A 21,963-nucleotide genomic window follows, 5' to 3' on the forward strand; every position below is an offset into this window, starting at 1 on the left:
TTGCTCACAGCTTATGGCAAGACACCAGGACACCCCGGGTCTAGCGTGGGTCTACCCTGGAACGCAAGGTGGCCAAAGGTGAGTCCAGCCTTGGAGTCTGGTCAAGGCTGCTCGCCCATTGTGCCGAAGTCTCTCTTGGGGAGTGGTGATGGGCACACGTTTGTGGAAGGCTGCTAGCGAGCCCTTGCCATCAAAAGCAATAACGTAAGCCGGGCTTGTAATCCCTGCACTTGGGAGGCAGAGACAGGAGGACCGCGCAGGTTCGAAGCCAGCTGCGCGCGCTGGCTTAGGAGACCCCGTTTCCAAATAAAAATGTAAAAATAGGTCTGGGAGGGTAGCCTGAAGGTTGAAATGCTTGCTTCCAGGAACCCCAGTACCACCAAAAAAAAAAAAAAAAAAAAAAAGCAATAACGTAGTCCAGTAGTGTACAGGGCGGGGCCCCGAGCTCCCCTTTGATATGGAGGAGCACCCAGGCCGCTCAGTCCCCTACCACTGCTATGCTGCTTGGAGAACCCGTCCCCACAGGGGTGTCCAGCAGGTACTGGGTCCCTGGCCGCGCTTACCTTCCATGCTGTGCTCAGCCACACTCGGGATGTTGCAGTATAGAAGAGCCTCGTACACGGGGTCCGTCACGGGGGGCTCCGTCACCGGGTCGGGCATGATTCTCTTGCGACTCTTCCCACTCATTCCATTCTTGGCCGGCGACAGCGGGATCAGGTGGACTGCGGGGAGAACAGAGCAGGTTGTGACATCGGGGTCCCTGAGGGTCTCGAGGTGGGGCTGGATTTCTCTCCTCAGAATCAGGGTGGGGCTTCTGGGCGTGGTGGTGCAAGCCTGTTAGCCCAGTACTTTGGAGGCTGAGACGGGAGGGTTGCAGGTTTGAGGACAGCTTCAGCAATTTAGTGGGACTCTCAGCAACTTAGCCAGACCCCCATTTCAAAACAAAAATAAAGAAATAAATAAAAAGGGCTGGGGGGGGTACAGCTTGTAGGTAGAATGCCTCTGGGTTCAATCTCCAATGCCATCATAAAAATGAAATGAAATAGAATAAAATAAAACAAGCCAGGTAAGGTGGTGCATGCCTGTAATTCTAGTACTTGGGAGGCTGAGACAGAAGGATCACAAGTTCGAGACCAGCCTCAGCAGCTTAGCAAGACTCTCCGCAACTCAGCAAGACCCAGTTTCAAAACAAAAGAAATAAAAAGGGATGGGTGGGGGTCGTAGCTTGCAGGTAGAATTCCTCTGGGTTCAGTCCCCAGTACAACCGTAAAATAAAATAAGCCAGGCATGGTGGCACCTGCCTGTAATCCCAGAACTTGGGAGAGTCAGAAGGATCACAGGTTTGAAGCCAACTTCAGCAACTCAGCAAGACACTGTTTCAAAATAAAAAAAAACAACAGGTCTAGCATTGTAGCTTGGATGTAGAATATTCCTGGGTCTAGTCCTGGTACCCAAATAAACAAATAGCTGGGCGTGGTGGTGCACGCTTGTAATCCCAACATTTGGGAGGCTGAGACAGGAGGATTACGGTTCACAAACAGCCTCAGCTACTTAGTGAGGCCCTTTGTAACTCAGTGAGACCCTGTTTCAAATAAAGAATAAAAAATGGGGCTGGGGGTAGAATGGCCCCTGGGTTCCATCCCCAGTACAAAAAAATTAAATAAATAAAATAAAATAATTGGGCTAGGGGTATAGCTCAGAGATAGAATGCCCCTGACTTCAATCCCCAGTAAAATAATAATAATAATAATAATAATAATAATAATAATAATAATAATAATAATGGTGAGCTGTAGTGTAGCAGCAGGGAGTCAGCTTCCCACTGGAGAAGTACCCGTCTCTTCTTCTACGCCACTCAGTCACAGGTCCTCACCAGAAATGGTCTGTGTGGAGTCAGGAGCATCTAATTGTGCTTTGGGGGCCTCCCAGAGCCAGATCATAGGCAGATGTCTGCTCATTGATTTTTTTTTTTTTTTTTGGTACTGGGGATTGAACCCAGAGTATTCTTCCTCCTAACGGCACCTCTATCGCTTAAAAAAAATATTAGCTTGAAGTAGGGTCTAAGTTGGTGAGGGTCTTGCTAAGTTGCTGAGGCTATCATTGAACCTGTGATCCTCCCGTCTCAGCCTCCCAAGCAATAAATCGGATTACAGGCGTGCACTACCGCACCTGGCTTGGTTGATCTCGAGATCACTTTACAGAAAATGCCAAGGACCGAGCATAGGTATGTGGTAGATGGAGCCCCGACTCCCGCTCGCTCCTCTGTCTCTAGACCAGCTCTCCTGCCGCTGTCTTCTGGTGTTGGGGAGGCACCTGGCATCTGTTATGTTTGAGCAGCTAGCAGGTCTGTCATGAGCCTCCTGGCTTCAGTGTGGTCTGGGTGAACTGTCAATCACAGTGCCTCCGCCCCCTGGCAGGGTGACAGGTGACCAGAGCCAAAGAGGGTAGTAACAGAGTGGCTGGCTGTGGCCTGTCCTTGGGAGGGCTGTGTGCAGACCCGGGGAGGCTCCTTCCCTCCCGATGCTGGTCTATAAGAATGGTGATCTGGGTCCCCATGGATGGCCTCTGTCTCATGAGACAGAGAGAGAGGGGGTTTCCCATCTCTCCGTGCTGAGGAAAGACTTCGCAGAATCACAGATTTTCTAAAACACCTTCACATGAACTCTTCCTTCTAACATCTACCCACTGAAGGAAATCGATGCAAATAAGCGTGTCCATGAATCTACTTAACTTTCATCGCCATGATACGTAATACAGACATCTGAACAATAGCTAAAACAGGGACCAGCCGCTAGCCTAAAATCAGTTTAAATTCCCTAATTTCTTCTACATAAATATTTAAAAGTTCCCTTTAGCAACCACATAAACAGAGATAAAAGACAAACAATGCACCGAGAGAAAAATATTTGCAACATACATAACAGAAAATGCTTAAGACCCACAGGACATAAGAGCTTCCAGAGCTGAAAATTCATTAAAGGATGTGAACAAGCGAATTACAGAAAATTAAATACCAATGGCCAATCAGTATGCGGAAAGATGTTCACATTTATTTTAAAGTTAAAAAAAATACAAAATCAAACCACCAATGGGATGCGATGTTTTTCTGATCAGAGGGGAAAATCATGTTTTAATGATAACATCGGATATTGGCGAAGGTGTGAGGAACCTTTCAGGACAACCTTCCAGGGTCAGTTAGGCAAGTGTTTCATATGTGTTTTATTCCTGGTCTCGTTTTCTTCATGCCTCAGAATCCATTCTAAAAAGATAGCAATTCCCATGTTCAAAGATGTGCGGCCAAAGAGACTCACTGCAGTCAGTCATATCAGAAAAGGGCAACAACCTAGATTTCTACCATCAGAGAAACAGAATGTGGTATCTGTATTATGCGATATTCTACCTCCGTTAAAAAGAATGAAAAAGAACCAAAGATGAGGTGAGTGCGCCAAGTCATCGGGCACCGAAATGATCCTCTTTGTGCAGAGAAAACACAAACTACGAACGAATGAATTTTCAGACATTTCTTTGGTACGTAAATGCATGGAAAACGTCTAAAAGGATGTCTACCGTGACACCGAAGTGGTTTCCGCTGGGAAATGGCTGGAATGGGTTGTGAAAAAGTATTGGCATTTGTTTTTCTATAAATGTCTATGTTATTTTACATACCCCCCACCATGTATATCTGTGTTATGTATTTATAGTAGGCACATTTTACATGTAGTCTATTTTTTTTTTTTGCAGGTCTGAGGATAGAACCCAGGGGCGTTCTACCTCTGAGCTACACCCCCAGCCCTATTTTTTCCTTGTTTATTTTGAAACAGGGTCTCACTGAGTTGCAAAGGGCCTCACTAAGTAGCTGAGGGTGGCTGCGAACCGCGATCCTCCTGTCTCAGACTCCCAAATGCTGGGATTACAAGCGTGCGCCACCACACCCGGCTACATGTAGTCTATATGTATGGACATACATATATTTTATAACGTCTGGATAATACATGTATATCTTAACATGCATTAATTGTTACTAAAATCACAATCAGCTGCAGAGTTGGCTTCTCATCAGTTCAAAACTAGATCTATTGCTACTCCTGAAGCTACTTTTTCCCCCCCCCATAACTAGAAGGCGCTAGAAAAGCTAACACACAGCTCAAGTGTCTGGAGCTAATTTGATACCGGGGGATTGTTGCTGATACAAGGGATGCTAGCTGCAGATGACGTCTTGATGGCCGGCCCTTCTCCCTGGGCGGCGCCCTCAGTCCTTGACGGCTTGCAGGGAATGCGGCTTGCTCCCTCTGTGCCTGGTACAGCTAAGGAGACCCTAGAAGATGAGGATGGAGGGAGTGGGCTCCTGGGGACCCTGGCTCAGCTGTCACCCCACGGGGTGAGGGCTATTATGGCTGTCTGGGTCCAAATGAGTCGTGTCAGACTCAGGGAAGTCATGGTTTAGAAGCCACAGAGAATAATCAGAAGAACTCCTGTCCAGAAACTTATCTGCTGCTTCCCAGGGTTCACTGGCCTTGTCTATGAGTGTTGAGACTGCTTTGAACTGTACGTCTCAGTAGATTCTGAGACGGCTCCCCAGCTCTCTCTCGACCTCTACACCCTACTGGGTTCTCCTAGTTCTCAGCTGCTCAGAGCTGTCCCCTCCCCAGCTCATGCCTCTGTTTGCTTGCAGGTCTACCCCTCTACACCACTGCTCCCCAAATCTGACCAGTTCCACGACTGATCCCCTGAGTCCCCTCCTCCAGGAAGCCCACCCTGCATGCCCAGGAGGTTCTCACAACCTTCTATAAGTCCCTGCAGCCGTTAGGCTCATGGAAGCAGGGGTGTGCCCCAGTTTGTCACCCCGTGTCCCCAACCTCCAGAGGGTGGAGATGAGGGCGGTTTATGGTTATCTCCCTCACCCACTGGCCTTTCAAGACTGCCTGCTGGATGGAAGGCCGGCCTCAAGCCAGGCACCGTGCAAAGTATCTCAGGGACTCCTCTTGTGTAGGGGCTGCTTACGCAGCCTGGGATGTGGGCTGGTCCAAGACAGGCCTCCCAGAGAAAGCGCCCAGGCTGGGCCTGGAAGGCTGGGAGCAGCCGGTCTATCGGGGAGAGAAGGCCAGGCTGTGCGGCCAGGGTCAACATGGTGGTGGCGGATGGAGACCACAGGTCCTTAGGAGATCTGGTCCAGTGGGCCTCTGAGTGGGAAGGAGCAGGTCACAAGCAGGTGGAGGCCGCCATTGTCCTGGCTCTGTGCCACCGGCCACATGTGCTTTCCAGGGCTGGCCTTGATTAGCTGCACAGAGGAGGCCAAGGGACAGACTCGGAGGCTCTGGGAGCGGTGGTGGCTGGGGCCTGTGATTCTGAGGCTGTGCTTGTGCCAGCAGGCCTTGCCCAGGACCCAGCTCCTCCAGTCACCCCAGAGGACAATTTGAAACTCTGCTGTAACTCTCCAAGCAGATGACAGCAGTTCAGGTGTCATTAGGCAAGAGAAAGGGACTGTGGGGGTGTTGGGGTAAAGATAAAGCAGGGCACAGAGGCATATGTCTGTAATCCCAGTACTGGGGAGGCTGAGGCAGAAGGATTGCAGGTTCAAGGCCAGCCTCAGCAACTTAGACCCCGTTTCAAAGTAAAAAATAGCTGGTTGTGGTAGCACACGCTTATAATCCCAGTACTTAGGAGGCTGAGACAGGAAAATCTGGGTTCACGAACAACCTCAGCTACTTAGTGAGGCCCTCTGTAACTTACTGAGACCCTGTTTCAAAATAAAGAATAAAAACTAGGTCTGGGGGATGTAGCTTGGAGATAGAATGCCCCTGTGTCCAATCCCCAATACCACAATAAATAAATAAATAAATAAATAAATGTAAAAAAAATAGGGCTGAGAGTATAGAAGGCCCCTGGGTTCAATCTCCAGTAGGAAAAGAAAAAAGAAAGAAAGAGAGAAAGAAAGAAAAGAAAAAAGCAAGAGGGGACAGAAAACAGATGGGAGGGTATCAGAAGTTCCTTTTTGTTTATGTAGAAACAAAACACCTGAATCTCTGAGTAGCCTGGGCCACGGCACCACCATGACTCCAGGAATAGCAGGGTAAGTTGATAACCACCTGCTTTCTCTGCAGTGCGGCTGCCAGATAGGAGGAAAGATTTCCCCCAGCCACCACCACGTCTCCTCTAAGACCACGTTCATCCTGTCTGTGCATCTAACACACTTTTGTATAAAAATGCTGACAAGGTCTCAGTTCTCAAGAAATGTCAGAGCATTATGTCCAAGGCGTCTCCTCGGGTCCCCTCCCTCCCAGAAGTAGCCAGGAAACTTCTTAGAATCACGGATATAACCACAGATGCTGCCCCATGTTGGTCCCCTGCTGGCCACCTCAGCCACTAAATACAGAGGGTGCATCTGCGGGCACCACGGGCAGAGGTTCCCATGGCCGTGACGAGGGCGCCAGCCAGACTGACAGAAAAGACAGCAGGTGTCCCCTGCAGGACACAGCTTTGTAGGAGGAGCCAGGTGGCTTGCAAAGTGTTACCTCTACCATCCCTATGCTTGTGTGACTTGGCTGTCAGCCCTTCCTCTATGATACAGGCACCTGGAAGATTAGATCTAGAAAGCAGAAAGCTGGAGCCAGGCGTGGTGGCACATACTTGTAATCCTAGTACCTGGGAGGCTGAGACAGGAGGATTGCGGTTTCAGGCCCGCCTCAGCCACTTTGTGAGGCCCTAGCAACTCAGAGAGATCCTGTTTCAAAATAAAAAATAAAAAATAGGGCTGGGGTTGTAGCTTGGAGGTAGAATGCCCCTGAGTTGTTCCATCCCCAGTACTGTAATAATAATAATAATAATAATAATAATAATAATAATAATAAATAAAAAAGCAGAAACTGGAATAACTGCATGTCTGTTATTCCAGTACTTAGGAGGCTGAGACAGGAGAATTGCAGGCTCAAGGCCAGCCTCAGCAACTTAGTGAGACCTTGTTTCAAAAATGTAAAAACTTTAGCTGGGCGTGGTGGCGCACGCTTGTAATCTCCACACTTGAGAGGTGGAGACAGGAGGATCGCACAGGTTTGAAGCCAGCCTCGCTGGCTTAAGAGACTCTGTTTCCAAATAATATAAAAATAGGTCTGGGAGTGTAGCCCGGAGGTATAAGGGTTTCCAGGAACCCCAGTACCACAAAAAAAAAAAAAAAAACAACTTTAAATGAAAAGGGTTGGGGGTATAGCTCAGTGGTAGAATCTCCCTGGGTTCAATCTCTATTACATAAAAAAAGGACAATGCTAGCCATCGGGGTCCACAGGAGTCCCGGTGCAGTGACGTGATGGGACGACCGTGTGGGCTCAGTTTGTCCCTGGGCTCAGCTGCTTCCACAAGTTTCACCACAGGCTACAAAGAACCTATTGGGGCCACCATCTGCTCCAGGGCCCGGCTTGCTCTGGCCTGGCCCTCAGCCCCAGGCTCGGCACATCCTCAGGGGCTGTATTCACCCTCTCCTTGGGACTCCACCGACACCTGTCCTCGGCCATCCCACTGCCACGCTTGGCTTGTCCACAGTTTGGGCTGCGGGGAGGTGACCTGGGGCCGGAGGCATGTGGGTTCACGAGGCACCGCAGAGGTGTGGGGTCCAGTCCTGTCTCTGTGGCTCCCCGGCTGTATAATCTTTGCCACCCCTCTCTGCCCCATTTCCTTTATCTGCAAGATGAAGGAAGATGGTCCCCTGGGGGCTGGGGGTGGGGAGGATGCCCTGAAAGGTCACCTGTGACTGGACCTTGGCAAAGGGATAAAGAAATGACATTTGCACATCCCCCCGCCCCCGGATGTGACTGTCTCCATTTTTAACAGGCTCTTGGAAGGCGCTCCCTTTAACTCGGGGTCTGGAAGGGCTGCCGGGCTGTGTCCACGCACTTCATGGAGACACAGAAAGCCAGCTTCCCTCCGCTTCTGAGCCGGTAGCAGCTGTGCTTGCTCCCCTAATTACAGCGGTTTATCTGCGATCGTGCCTTCTCATCACTAAAGCGCCCCCAGCCCGCCACCTCATTTCTCTGATTCCTTCCCCTGATAATCCGAAAAGCCTCTGGAATTCTCTCTCCCTCATCGGTCAGACCGAGGAATAATGATTTGCTCTCCAGTCAATTCCCACAATCCCCTCGGTGCTCCTCAGCCCACTAAATTATCGGAATCTAAAAATGCCTGTTGTAATTGCTGCGTGGAAACCAGAGCCACCACAAAGAGCCCACAGTCCTGTTATCTCTTTTGCCTATTAAAAAAAAAAAATGTGTGTGTGTGTGTGTGTGTGTGTGTGTGTGTGTGTGTGATGCTGGGGATGGAACTCAGGGGCATCCTACCTTCAAGCTACACCCCCAGTCCTATTTTTTTAAATTCTTTATTTTGAAACAGAGTCTCACTGAGTTGCAAAGGAGGACCTCACTAAGTAGCTGAGGCTGTCCTCGAACCACGACCCTCCTGTCTCAGCCTCCCGATGCTGGGATGACAAGCGTGCGCCACCACGCCCGGCTCTCTTTTGGCTATTTACTTTTAAGGATGAGGGTGGAGTCTCACCAGCCAGGTGAAGTGTGAAAAGCCAGCTTCACACCTGAACACGTCAAGATGCGTGGCTTTGCGCAGACTAGAGACTGATGAAACAGCTGAACCCACGATTCTCTTTTTAGTGTATTCACTTGGAGTCATGCTATGATACCACCACCGACCTTTCCTGTTTTCCCCATTTTTTTTTTTAAACAGAGTCTCACTAAATAGTCGAGGCTGGTCCTGAACTTATGATGATCCTCCTACAATCCTCCCGTCTCAGCCTCTCCCTAAACCGGGTTTATAGGTGTGCGCCACAGTGCCTGGTGTCTTCCTCATTTTTAGTGTTGCCTCAGGGTGAACCACGTTAGGCAAGAATTTACTACATGTCTGCAAAGTCTGGCAGTGTTTAGACAGCAAGTAGCCTCTGTGCACTGCTGGCAACCCCGGGGCTGGGGCTGGGCACACCCTACCAGGAATTCCGCCTCGAAGGCTCTCCCTGCCTGACCCCGCCTCCCAACATCCCCTGCTGGCCCACCTGTTGCCAAAGCATGGGGGTCTCCACTGTGGCCCGAACCTGAGCCTCCTGGAGGGGTCAGAAAGCCCCAACCTCTTCAGAGGCCCCTGGGAACTGGCCTGGACTAACAGACCTCCTGGATTTGATAAACACCAAAGACTCCAAGTCATAAGGAAAGCTAGGAATGGTGGAGCTATCGGGAACCGGCCTTCAAAAAGAACTAGAAAAAAAAACCCCAAACCTGTCACCCTCTTCTTGGGTCCTAGGTGCCCCTTGGCCTCACCTTTGAGAATCAGATAAAATCAATGGCTCCTTACCCCTGAAAGAGGACTGCATATCAGATTTTTGAACTTGCTTTCTAGGGATTCACAAGACCCTTAGCTACAAGGGACAATACAGAGGTCCATGGGGCCAGGCCTAAGAACAGACGTGCTTGGAAATAGGTTTCCAATTCCAGCAGCTTTGGGGACAGACGTTAACAAGTTTTTCTTTTTTTTTCTTCCCAAATAAAAAAAGGGATCTTGACACTTCATTTAAACACGAGTTCATGCCAAAAATAGGCATTCGACACCAAGGTATAAAAAGAAAGGAAAATCACCCATAATCCTGCCATCCAGAGGAACCCACGCTGCGCCTTTTAGTGGCTCTGCGTGGCTGGGTGTCCTGGCTGGGCCTACACGTGTGCTAATGTCCCTGGCCTGGTGGGAAAAGTAACAGACCCACTGAGGCCCGAGGACATGGCTCCCCATTCCCCCAAGAGCAGCAGGTAAGTTTCTTTTGTCTTGGAGGTGTCTCAATGGACCCTGAGGGCCAGGGCCACTGGTGTGGTGTACAAGAAGGCGGGTGCAGCTGCTGGCTGTGTGAAGGGACAGGTGGGTGGCCCTGGGTGCTCAGGGTGGCGCCTTCCACACAGTCAGTGGGGACGCCCCTGCACGCTGCTCCACCCTCTGGCAGATACCAGGGGCTGGGGAGAGGCGAGTCCTGGCTGGGACCCAGCTGCTCAGTCATGCTGGGACCTGCAGCAGTGATTCACAGGGAGGGGCCGCTCTACTGACCCGGGTCCTCTTCCTCCCCGGGCTCAGTGAAGTGGAGGGGTCATCTGCTAAGTTGGGCAGACGGGCCAGTAGGACAGCCTGTGCCTGTCTGATGTCTGCATGTGGGGCATCCACTCCTCTTTTTGTACTTCTCCAGCATCTTCTCCAAAGGCTGGGGGGGGGCTGCAATGAGGATCAGGGACCCCTTGGACAACCACCACCTTGTCTGCGGGGTTGTTAGCAGGGTCAGGAGCCTCAGAGGCAGCAGGGAGCGGCACCTGCTTCGGCTCTGTGGGGTACACCCATCTGGTCCAACCCCAGACGTCCAGTCTTCTACTCTGTCTCTCTCTCTACTGGGTCTTGGCATCTCCCTGGATTCACTCACTACTTCATTTATTTGTTTGTTTGTTTGTTTGTTTATGGTGCTGGGGATGGAACCCAGGGGCATTCTACCTCCAAGCCGCACCCCCAGCCATATTTTTTATTCTTTATTTTGAAACAAGGTCTCACTAAATTGTGGAGGGCCTTACTAAGTAGTTGAGGCTCTCAGTGCACCACAATCCTCCTGTCTCGGCCTCCCGAAGGCTGGGATTACAAGTGTGCGCCGCCATGCCCAGCTCACTCGCTACTTTGACAGATGCTTTTGATTTTTATTCCCTAGCCCTGATCGTTTCCTCTTCCCTAAAGTGAAGATTCACCACTGCTGACTCTGAACCCCACCCCCATGCATGTAAAAGGGCCACGGGTCCTTTATATAACAGGTTGCAGACGGTCTAAACAGTCGGGGTGCAGGAAAGGCGTAGGACACGCAGGCGCCCCCCCCCCGCCCCCTGCTATGCACCATGCAGTAGTTAACATCCTTAAACACACATCTCCACCCCCGCCGTCTAATTATGAGAAATTCCCCAAGATCAGAAACTCTAAGAGTGAGAGGAGGGAGGGGAAGTGACGGGAGGGAAGAGGTGGGGAAGCAAAGGCTAAGCCCCCAGAAATCAAACAGAAAACAGATCTTCAAGAAAAGGATCAAAAGTGATCAAAGTTACAGAATTATAAATTTTAGTGATAATGATAAGATCTGACAGAACTCTGAGGTTAGAAATGTAAACTTTCACTATCAATGCCTCATTCATTTTGGAGAGAGGGCACACACACACACACACACACACACACACACACACACTTACTTTACACTGGCTTTTAGAGTAAAAGTGAAACATCTCTCATCTTAAAATCTACTAATCCAAGCTGGGCATGGTGACGCACCCTTGTAATCCCAGCATTCGGGAGACTGAGATCGCGGTTCGAGGCCAGCCTCAGCTACTTAGTGAGGCCCTTTGCAACTCAGTGAGACTCTGTTTCAAAAAGGGTGAAATAAAGAATAAAAATAGGTCTGGGGGTGTAGTTTGGAGGTAGAATCCCCCTAGGTTCCATCCCCAGTACCGCAAATAAGTAAATAAATAAATGATCCAGTAATCCAAAGTACTGACATGATGCCAAGAGTTAAAAATTTGATGCCACGAAATGCTGCTTCATGCCCAAAATTGATTTTAAAAATTTGATAAAACTACCAGGCTATGTGCAAAAGGTATAATGCAACATAAATAAATTTTATGTTTAGACTTGGGTCTCATCCTTCAGGCATCTCATTCTATACACACAAATATTCCCAAATCCCAAACACTACCAGTCCCAGGCCTTCTGGATGAGGGGTACTCCGGGGTACTCCACCTGCACCCAGCACATCGGAGCCCGGCATTTGGAAGGCTTACATCTTCAGACCTCTGCTGTGCAAACCCAGAGACCTTCGTGAACCTCCTAATTCACACCCACCGCTCTGGCCCATTCTTCCCTCCATAAGAATGTACACAGGGCAAAAAGCAGAGGCTAACAGAGTCCCCTGGCTGGGGAGCAGCCGCTGCCTGGCCCACTCTGCAGCCGAGCATCTCAGCTCAGCCTATTCTCAGCTATCTTTCTCCAAATTTGTGCCACAGCAAAGTCACTACCACGCGATGCCATGGACTTCGAGGGGTCCCCACCGAGTTGAGCCTGCAGGCTGGGCCGGAGCTCCTCACCTGTCCCTGGGAGAACTTCTGGAAGGTTGCCTGCCTTCTAGTCCGCCCTTGTCTATCGATGGTCCCTGCCTGGCCACTGCTGTCTCCTTGGTGACCTCTCTCCCTCTGTCTTCTCTGTCCCTCTGTCTGTCCTGCAGGACACCAGGTGAGAGGCTAAAAGGGTCTGAGCAGGACTGTGGGGACAGGAAGGCTGCTCTTCCCCAGCAGCCTGACGCCCCGGCTGTCCTGCCAGGGGCAGGGCCTCAGCTTGCTGGAGTTTTTTAAAAGATGGCTTGGAAGTTTATGTGAAATTGGTAACTACATTTTAAAATCTGAAAACACGGTTGGGCCAAACCAAACAATTTCACGGGCTGTTGGTCTGCAGTGGCTTCCACAGGCTCAAGGGAGACCTGGTCTCCCTCCAGCCCGGCTGCCATGAACGGTGAACACCAAGTCCCCAGAGATGTTCTTTTTGTTTGTTTGTTTTGTTTTTTGGTACTGGAGATGGAACCCAAGGGGCTTTCTACCCCCGGGCTATCCTCACAGATCTATTTTATGTTTTATTTGGGAACAGGGTCTCACTAGGTTGCTGAAAGCCTCACCAAGTAGCTGAGGCTGGCTTCAAATTTGTGCAATCCTCCTGTCTCAGCCTCCCAAGTACTGGAATTACAAGTGTGCACCATCACGCCCGGCTCCCAGAGATGCTTTCTGACAGAGACTCCTAGACCTGACTTGCGACCCACGCCAGGCGGGACACTGCCCCCATTCTGCCTTTAGGCCTCTCCAAAGACCTGCGAACCTACCCGTGTGGCTCGCTGACACCCCAAGCCTCTCCCCTCCCTGCGCTGCCCTCCTCTCCAGGATCTGAACACTGCCCTCCACGCCAGCCCCAGCAGCCCCCAGCTCAACACGGCGGACCTCCCTGCCTCTTCTCAGGGTTTCCTCCAGCCTCCTGCATGCTTCTCCTGGGGTGGGATGAGAAGGTGACCGGACAGTGTCGAGAGTGACCATGTAGGTAAATGAAGCGTCTACAGATCCCCCGTGTCACAGTGTCCCAGGGTCGTCCTGGTTCTCCTGCGCCCTCTGATCAGCTAAGAAGCCCCATTTTGAGGTTCTGCTTCTTCCTTTCTGGGCCAACACCTCCACCAGGGCTACCGTCGGCCACTTCCTGTGTGAGCGGGACAGCCTTTGGGCCTCCTCCAGCTGCCTCCGGACAGGGTGTTCTCAGACTCCGCGTGACAGGCACATGACGCCCAGCCAGGAGGCCAGCTCACAGGAAGATTCCCAGGTCCACTCCATCAACATTCTGACTCTGTAGTGGGGGCGCAAGCTGTTCGTTCTTAGTTTTGGAGCCAGCATCTTAAGAAATATGCTCCCCAGGAGGCTTGGATCTAGGAGCTCAAGGGCCTGGCTCTGGGAGATACGGGCTGGATGTGGGCGTCTCAAGACAATGATGGGAGACGGGACCAGGTCTTCCCTGCGGCCGGGGCTCCCTGCAGCCTTCTGAATGGAATGCGGTGGTGGGAGGGGGTGGGCCCTTGGCCCAACGTCACAGCTACACACAGCAACTAACCTGGTCTTGCTCTTCCTTTTCTCTGACTTGGCACCTGCTGGGGAGGGTGCCCTTCCCTGCTTCTTCACTCTCTCCAAGGATAAATTGAGATGTCACCAGACTCCCAGCCTGGACTGGGAGTCTTGTCCTCCACCCACCCAAACCTCCCTGCCATAACTAATTTCCAATCCTTTTGATTTAATGAACATATTGGTGGTGATTGCTATGTGTCAGGCCCAGTGCAGATTTTCTATAGACATCGGCTCATGGAATCCTTGACCAGCCCTGTGAGGTAGGAACGGTCTCTGCCCCCATTTTAAAGAGGAGGGAACTGGCTAGGCGTGGTGGCATCCCAGTACTTGAGAAGCTGAGACAGGAGGATCATGAATTTGTGGCCAGCCTCATCAACTTAGTGAGACTCTCAGAAACGTAGTGAGACCCTGTTTTAAAATAAAAACTAAGCCAGGCGTGGTGGCGCACGCTTGTCATCCCCGCGCTTGGGAGGCTGAGACAGGAGGATCGCGCAGGTTCGAAGCCAGCCTCAGCTACTTAGTGAGGCTCTCAGCAACTTAGTGAGACCCTGTTTCCAAATAAAATATAAAATGGGTCTGGGAGTATAGCCCGGAAGTAGAAAACCTCTGGGTTCTACCCCCAGTACCACCAAAAATAAATAAATAGATTAATTAATTTAATTAAATTAAAACTAAAATAGGGCTGGGGGGTGTAGCTCAGAGGTAGAATGCCCCTGGGTTCAGTCCCTAGGACAAAAACAAAAACAAAAGACAAAGGAAACCAGGTGTGGAAGAGTAAATAACTTGGCTGCGGTCCATGGCTGGTAGAAGACAGGACAGGGGTTTTATTGCCACCATCTGGCTAGAATCCGCACAGGCTGTTGCGCCTGTGGCCTGCTGGAGTGTTCTGTTGGTTTTTCTCTGGCATCTGCTCCTGATGCCTCTCCACTGGACACAGAGTCCCCTGTGCCCCTGAGAGAGCAAGCCCCAAGCCCAGGTGAAAACTCAAAGAACGTTCACTAAAGAACAGAGGTGCATATACCCGTGGCCCTGGAGCCACAAGGATCAACTTCATCACCCTCAGAGTTTAAAGACGCTGTAAATGGGACTGGGTGCAATGACTGTACGCTCTGGACAGCAAGCCTCCAGAGTTCACGGACTCCACTGATGGAGAGCGCAGCGCCCAGGCCACCTCCGTGGGCCATTCGCATCTAGAAAGTTCTACCTTATGCTTAAAGGAAATGAATCTCCATGTTCACCTGGACCACACAGAACAGCCCCAGCTCCTCTGGCAGAGGGCTCTTTAGACACCGAAGGCAAATGTGGCTTCTGCTCCTGCAGGTTACCCTCCCCCCTCCACCTGGGGATCCAGGGCTCTAGTCTACCCTCGACATTTCCCTTGGAACATGCTCTGGCCAGTCAGGGTCCTGCTCAAGGGAGTGACCCCCAGATATGGGTGCCAAGTGCTTGGTATAGATTAACCTCCATCACAGCCAATGTGCTCTGATTAAAAGCTAATAAATAAATGACATATTTCAATTCTTCTTCCCAGCCCAGCGGCATTCTACCTCTGAGCTACAGCCCCAGCTCTATTTTATTTTTAGTTTGAAGCAGGGTCTCATTAGGTTGATGAGAGTCTTACTAGTTGTTGAGGCTGTACTCGAACCTGCGATTCTCCTGTCTCAGTCTCCCAAGTACTGGGATCTCACTAAGTTGATGAGAGTGTCACTAGTTGCCGAGGCTGTCCTCGAACCTGTGATTCTCCTGTCTCAGTGTCCCAAGTACTGGGATTACAAGCATGTGCCACCACACCGGGCCCTGGTTTCTAATGATAGTGCATTATGGTGGTACTTAAAAGATTTATGTTGGTTATGATTCTACCCGCCAAGGGCTTTCCCACAAAGTCTCTGTTCTCGCACCAACTTTGCAGAACAGCAACAATTAACTCTATTGTACAGAAGAAACAGGCTTCCATGAGCCAAGGGTTTTCCCAAAAAGTCCTTGTTCCCACACCAACCTTGCAAAACAGCAATAATTAACTCTGTTTTGCAGAAGAAACAGGGTGGCCAGCTGCTCGATGGGGAAACAGACAGTGAAACCCAAAGCTAAGGCTCCATTGCAGGCAGCTGGCCCGCCATCTTGGGAGCCCCAGTTGAAACGTGGAGAAACAGCTCAAAATAATCATTAAGGAAATTCTGAGGAGGGCAGGAAACTGGGTGCTTACAAATGAGCAGAAAACGCAGAAACATAACTAATGATGCCTAAGTCTTCACACTTTGACAGTCTTTCCTTGTTTCAACCCAGGAGTCCTTCATTTTGAGAAGTAATTTTTCCACTCCTGTGTTGTATTTTAACAACAATAACATCAAAGACTTGAAAATACAAAATGAATTTTTTTTACTAAGGACTATTAGCATATATCAAGTCATTAGTAGCATTTAAAAACGGACATAGTTTGAGAAACTATAAAAAAGTTGCTTAATCTTTTTGGTATTCCCTTCCCTACCCCCACACTGTCAAACATGCAAAAAACAGTTAATAAATTCATGTGGGTTCACCGCATACTTTCTGTACCCAGAGGAAGAAACGCTTATTTAAACAACCTAATTTCTGCATCGTCACCTGGGTTTCAACTCTTTTATATTCAAAACACCGGGGGAAAGAAAACTACCAACAAGACAAAGTAAAACATATAATTAGTTCAGAAAATAAGGCCAGACTGGTTGTTTAGAGCTGGAAAAAAACAAGTTATATGTGATAACTTCAAATACATTACTTAGAATCATTATGTGGACTAACTTGGTATTCGAAAGTTAGTTAAAAGAAATGATAAAGATATAAAGTTCACATATTTTAGGGTAAGAATAAAGCACCGGGTTCCTTAAGTATAAATCTTTGTATTAGGAAGCAGTATAGTATCTCATACCATAATCATAAGCAATCAATAAACAATTTAAGTGAATAAAGCAACCAATCTACCAAAGTGAGGAAATTTCAAAGTTAGCTTTACCTAGAAGTAGAAGAACAGTAAGAGCGTCCATTTCTTAAGATGCTTCTGAGCTCCGATGTATCCCGGAAAAAAAGTGCTCAGACCCAGCCAGGCTAATTTATCCTGCAAAACTTTCCTTAAAAAAAAAAAAAGTGTGGCTCAAAAATCCCCTCTCCTAAAAACAGTGGGACTTTCAGAAGCGTTATATAAGCAAGACACACAGGCCTATTCAGTGACGCAGAGACCAGCTCATGTGAGGGAGATGCAGGAACAAGTAGCCCACATTCACCTCCCAGAACCTGTCTGGGTCTCCGGAGAAAACTCCGGGTGGACCGCCATATCTCGCGGCTCTGGGACTATTAAGCTGGAGAAGCTTAATGAAAAGTTATAAAAAATTAAACTACCCAAAGGCAATCCCCACTTTTTGGAAAGGACCCACACTTTGCAGCTCATTAACATCTGGGGTTATTTTCAAACTTCTTCCGCCCACCTTCTCTGGACCTCCTTGCTAATGCTGGGAGGAGGGAAAGAGGCTTTGGGGTTCTCTTTACTAGTAGAACGGGCTGGTCACGTGCAGTGCAGGCGGCCGGCACCATGCCGTCCTGGAGGAGAACCCGCAAACTTGCTCTCAGCCCCTTCTTTTTCAATCACCTATGCCTGGTGCCCAGTCCCCGCCGCGCTCCTCTGTGCCCACCACATCGCTATCACTGAGCCACCTGCTCCTCTCCCTGTCACTCAAACCGAGACAGAGACACCATCTTCCTGCAGAGCTGTGCTGGGTGGCAGTGAGAGCCAAACGCTCGTCTCCCAGGGCAAAATTGTAAGACAGAAGTCAGCTCGCAGCGAAATCGCGATCCCGCGTCATCCGGATGCGCTCTCAGCTTCAAGAACATGGCAGGGGAGGAAAGGGAAGGCTTTGCACAGCCTGCACAGATTCATTCATTCATTCATTCATTCAGTCGGTCAATCCACACACTTTTACAAGATACCTACTATCTGCCGGCAGTGCTGATTCCTGGGATAGAGACAGAAACAGGACACAGTTTCTGCTCTCAAAAAACAGATAGTCTTGTGGAAGAAAATGTCCCCCAAACAGAAGATGTTGATACTTCATGGTTAGTGAAAGGAGGGAGCGGGTGCGGGGCGCCCTGATGTTCATCACAGAAGGACCAGACCCTTGGGACCCATGGAAGGTTCCTGGAGGGGAAGAGGAGAGGGGTGCATGGACCAGAGGGAGGTGCAGGGAGGGCGCTCCTGGCAGAGCACAGCAGGTGCTGGGCACGCAGCGAGGCTGGTGCTTGTGGAGAAGCCAAGCGGAGTGAGGTCACAGTGGGGATGGAAACTTCCAGAAGATTTCCACTGAAGGGTCTCCACCAAAGGGTGCAACTGAGGAGTTGTGTGCGCCGGGTCTGGGCTTGAGGACTGCTACTTGCAGGGAGCTGTGGTGTAGACATGTTCAGGGCACAATCTGAGCACAGAGATGCCAGAGCACGGGAGAGGCAGGCAGAGTGCCTTGGCCAACAAGTTTGACACCAGTGACCTAACCTCACGGTCCGCCCCAATAACTCTGTCTGGACATTTTACCCAACGTGAACTGGACACCTCCCTCAAGGAGCCAACCTCGGGCCAAGTATCTCTGTTCCGTGCGTCGCAGCAGGAGGGGTCAACCTGGGTCATTCAATGTCTCTTCCTCGACCACCTGAACTAGTAGTCTTGGAATCCCCAGGCAGTTTAGGAATCCATGTGGATGACAGAACTGGGCCACAGGTGCTCACCACGAGCACCCTCGCTCCTCACAGCCTAAAGAGCGCCCCAGAATGCCGCTCTGTGGTTTAGGACTCCTGCTGGCAGCCATCTACCTGGGCACCAATAATAAAAAGACCTGATTGCGCCAGGTATGGTGGTGCACACTTGTGATCCCCATACTTGGAAGGCTGAGTAACTTAGTGAGACCCTGTTTCAAATAAAGAATAAAAGATCGCCGGGCGTGGTGGCGCACGCTTGTAATCCCTGCGCTTGGGAGGCAGAGACAGGAGGATCGTGCAGGTTCATAGTCAGCCTCGCTGGCTTAAGAGACCCTGTTTCCAAATAAATAAAAAATATAAAATAGGTCTGGGAGTGTAGCCAGGGGGTAGAAGGGCTTCCAGGAACCCCAGTACCACCAAAAACAAAACAAAACAAAACAAAAACAAACAAACAAAAACAAATAAAGAATAAAAAATAGGGCTGGGGGTGTATCTCGGAGGTAGAAGGCTCCTGGGTTCCATGCCCAGTACCGCAATAAATAAATAAATAAATAAATATAAAAAAACAGGGCTGGGGGTATATGTAGCTGAGAGGTAAGAGTACCCTGGACTCAATCCCCAGCACCACAAACAAACAAATGAATAAATGAATAAACAAATGACTGACTAAATATAATAATCTTATTGTTCTAAACCTCATACCACAAAATAATTAGGTAGGGAGGTAGGGAGGTACATAAGAAGGAAGGAAGGAAGGAAGGAAGGAAGGAAGGAAAAGAAACAAAGAAAGAAAAGAAAGACCCCTTGGTTCTAAACCTCATTGTTCATTGAAAAAGCAAAGGCTTCTGGCCTCCCTTCCTACACCCTCGGTCCTCAATTCCGCAGTGAAGCCCGCACCCCCTTGCACGCTGGGCTTCAGCTGTACTCACAGAACTGCAGGCTGAGACTCAGGAAGGCCAGCAGCGCAGCCAGGGCCAGTAGCAGCAAGAAGCGATTGCGGAAAAGCATTATTCCTCGTTCTATTTCCTCTTCATGGCTTCACCTCAAACGGGGCACCTGTCCTGTGAACGAAGCAGAGGTAACAGCAGATGTTCAGGCCAACCAACCAAGTCTACCAGCTGCACATCGCCCCGGGGAGCCCCGGCCCCTGGCAGGGAGGCCTGAATCCTTAGCCGGAGGACAGTCACGCGCTCGGTGACCCATCTCTGCCCTCGGGTGGGCCCAAGTGAGGATGCCTCATGAAGCCCATAAGAAGAAACCAGTGCCTAGAAGCTTCCTTTATCTGACATCAGTGGGGAACGAGAGGTATTTTGGAGACACAACATTTCCAAAGAAAACCGTCAAGGGCTGTTTACAATGTCTTGAGCGTTTACAACGTGCAGGATGATGAAGTCCTCGGGATGGCACCGCTCACCCCATTACAAACTCCAACCTTTGGACCTTTGGCCTTTTTACAGGAACATTTTGCTAAGATGGTCTTGGACTTTGCGCTCATGCATCGGAACACCAGCATTGCAAAGTGTCCCTCAGTAATGCTTTTAAGGATGGCAGGGTGATGAGGCACTCGCTACTTCCGGCCTACTAATTAGAGACCGTTCTCCTGGGCCCTAGGGCACCTTGAAGTGGGGGGTCCTCGGGCAGCTCCACTCCACCAATCTCATTTCCTCTGAGTCCATTAGAACCAGGCCAAAAGAACTGGGGGAAAAAGAGTTGAATAAGACCCTATGAGTCCCATCTACGAAAAAGTAGTGAAGGGCCGTATAGGTTTTTACCCTTTCAGTCTTACCTATCAAGTTTATTTCCTGTTTCTTATTGGGGTTTTAAGTGGTACTTGAAAACCACAGTCTCTTTCGAAAAGCTTCTCAAATGTCAGATTATAACAGCTATTTCAAACCTGAATCTTTTCCCCCTTCAAATGCAATCTCCTTCAGAGTCCTGATAGACAACGTCAGATAAAACCTCCTCTGCTACTGTACTGCGGCACTGATCACAGAAACCTCCATATACTGAAGGCCACCGCGTTGTACACCCAGGGAGAACCACATGGCATACGCATTCTACTTCAAAAAGCTGCTGTATGAAAAAGTACATCCCCGCAGCCTTTGCTTCATACCCTCTCTGCTTGGGCCCTGCACGGGAGTTTAAAGAGCACTCTTTTTTAAAAAAAATTTTTATTGAACATAAATGGTATACATTTAAACTATATTTGATGCCCTCTCCCCCCCCCCGTTTTCCCTTCCCCCCTCCCAACAATGATTGTCCCAGGTAACCATGCCATATTCATAATTTTACACATATTCGGATGTGGACCCTCGTTAATCAAGTTCAGCCTTCCTCCTCCTCTATCTTTCCATTCAAGCTTTGCTGGTATTTCCCCTCCATTATCTGGGGTCCCACTGGTATATGGAGATCTGTGTGGAGATTCCTAAGAAAGCTAGGAATAGATCCACCATACGATCTAGCTCTACCACTCCTGGGTGTTTTCCCAAAAGGTTGAATTCAGAGAACTATAGCAACATATGCATACCTATGTTCATAGCAGCACAATTCGTAATAGCCAAAATATGGAACCAACCCAGGTCCCCATCAACAGATGAATGGATTGCAAAACTCTGGGAAATACACACAACGGAATTCTACTTAGCCATAAAGAGGAACAAAATCATACCATTTGCAAGAAGATGGAAAGTCCTGGAGAGCATTATGTTAAGTGAGACCAGCCAAGCACAGAAGGAGAAGGTACATATGTTTCCTCTAATATGCCCAAACTAAAGAGCACTCTTAATTTTAAAAAGGGACCTGCCAAGCCTACTACCCTAAGAGAACATTTGCTAGACAGTGGACAGAATGCACCTCATAATGGAGCCTGGAAGGTCAGCAGGTACCTCCGCTAACCAACAGACCCAGACTGGGCAGCTTCTGTCCCTTTAGTGACAGTGTGAACGGCTTTGATCCCTCTGGTCACCACCTTTGAGGCATCATGGTCAGCTGGTCTGGACTGCTCCTGGGGACATTCCACCTAGCCTCATGCACTCTGGCTTAAAAAAATAAAGTACGAGGCTGGCTATTCTGCCCATGGTTCGCTGTCCTTGGTACTCTGAATAAATGTTCTCTAATTCTGATATTTGAACTCCCCCGGCACCTCCTGAGGGTATTAGAGAGGACACGCGCGGATCCCGAAGGTGACTCGGCCAGATGAAGGCCAGGTGTGGGGCTGAGGACACAGGGAACACTCAGCACGTGAGCTTCTCTGACCACAGTTTCCTCCTGTGGCAACAAAGAGCTTGCTGCAGACGGACCCCAATCCCAGATAGGAAGTGTCAAACCCAGGAGGCTCCGGCCCCCAGGCCAACCCAGCCGGTTTCTTGCCTGATGGTTCAATGGAAAAACCAAAGGTAAACAACGTAAGTTACATCCAAGTCTCCCTGTCCTCTGTCCTGGCACCCACTTCCAGAGGGTAAACGTGGATGTGACTCCTCACACACCCTCCCGCACCATGGGGTCTGATTACAACCTGTTGATCAACACACAAGTCGCTGCACACTTTTTTTTTTTTTTT

General features: G+C 49.6%; 1 protein-coding gene across 1 annotated transcript in view; it reads right to left on the bottom strand.

The window, feature by feature from the left end:
- Positions 1-19,412, bottom strand: part of PXYLP1 (2-phosphoxylose phosphatase 1) — a gene marked incomplete at both ends in the record, with an annotated part of 31,112 nt that extends 11,700 nt beyond the window's left edge. The window contains 2 exons of the mRNA XM_080696604.1: positions 564-722; positions 19,334-19,412. Coding sequence (XP_080552730.1) covers positions 564-722; positions 19,334-19,412 — 238 coding nt within the window. The remainder of the gene's footprint in view (positions 1-563; positions 723-19,333) is intronic.
- Positions 19,413-21,963: the final 2,551 nt, after the last annotated feature.

Source organism: Muscardinus avellanarius (genome assembly GCF_963383645.1).
Source record: "Muscardinus avellanarius genome assembly, chromosome: 5".
Classification (NCBI taxonomy): Eukaryota; Metazoa; Chordata; class Mammalia; order Rodentia; family Gliridae; genus Muscardinus; species Muscardinus avellanarius.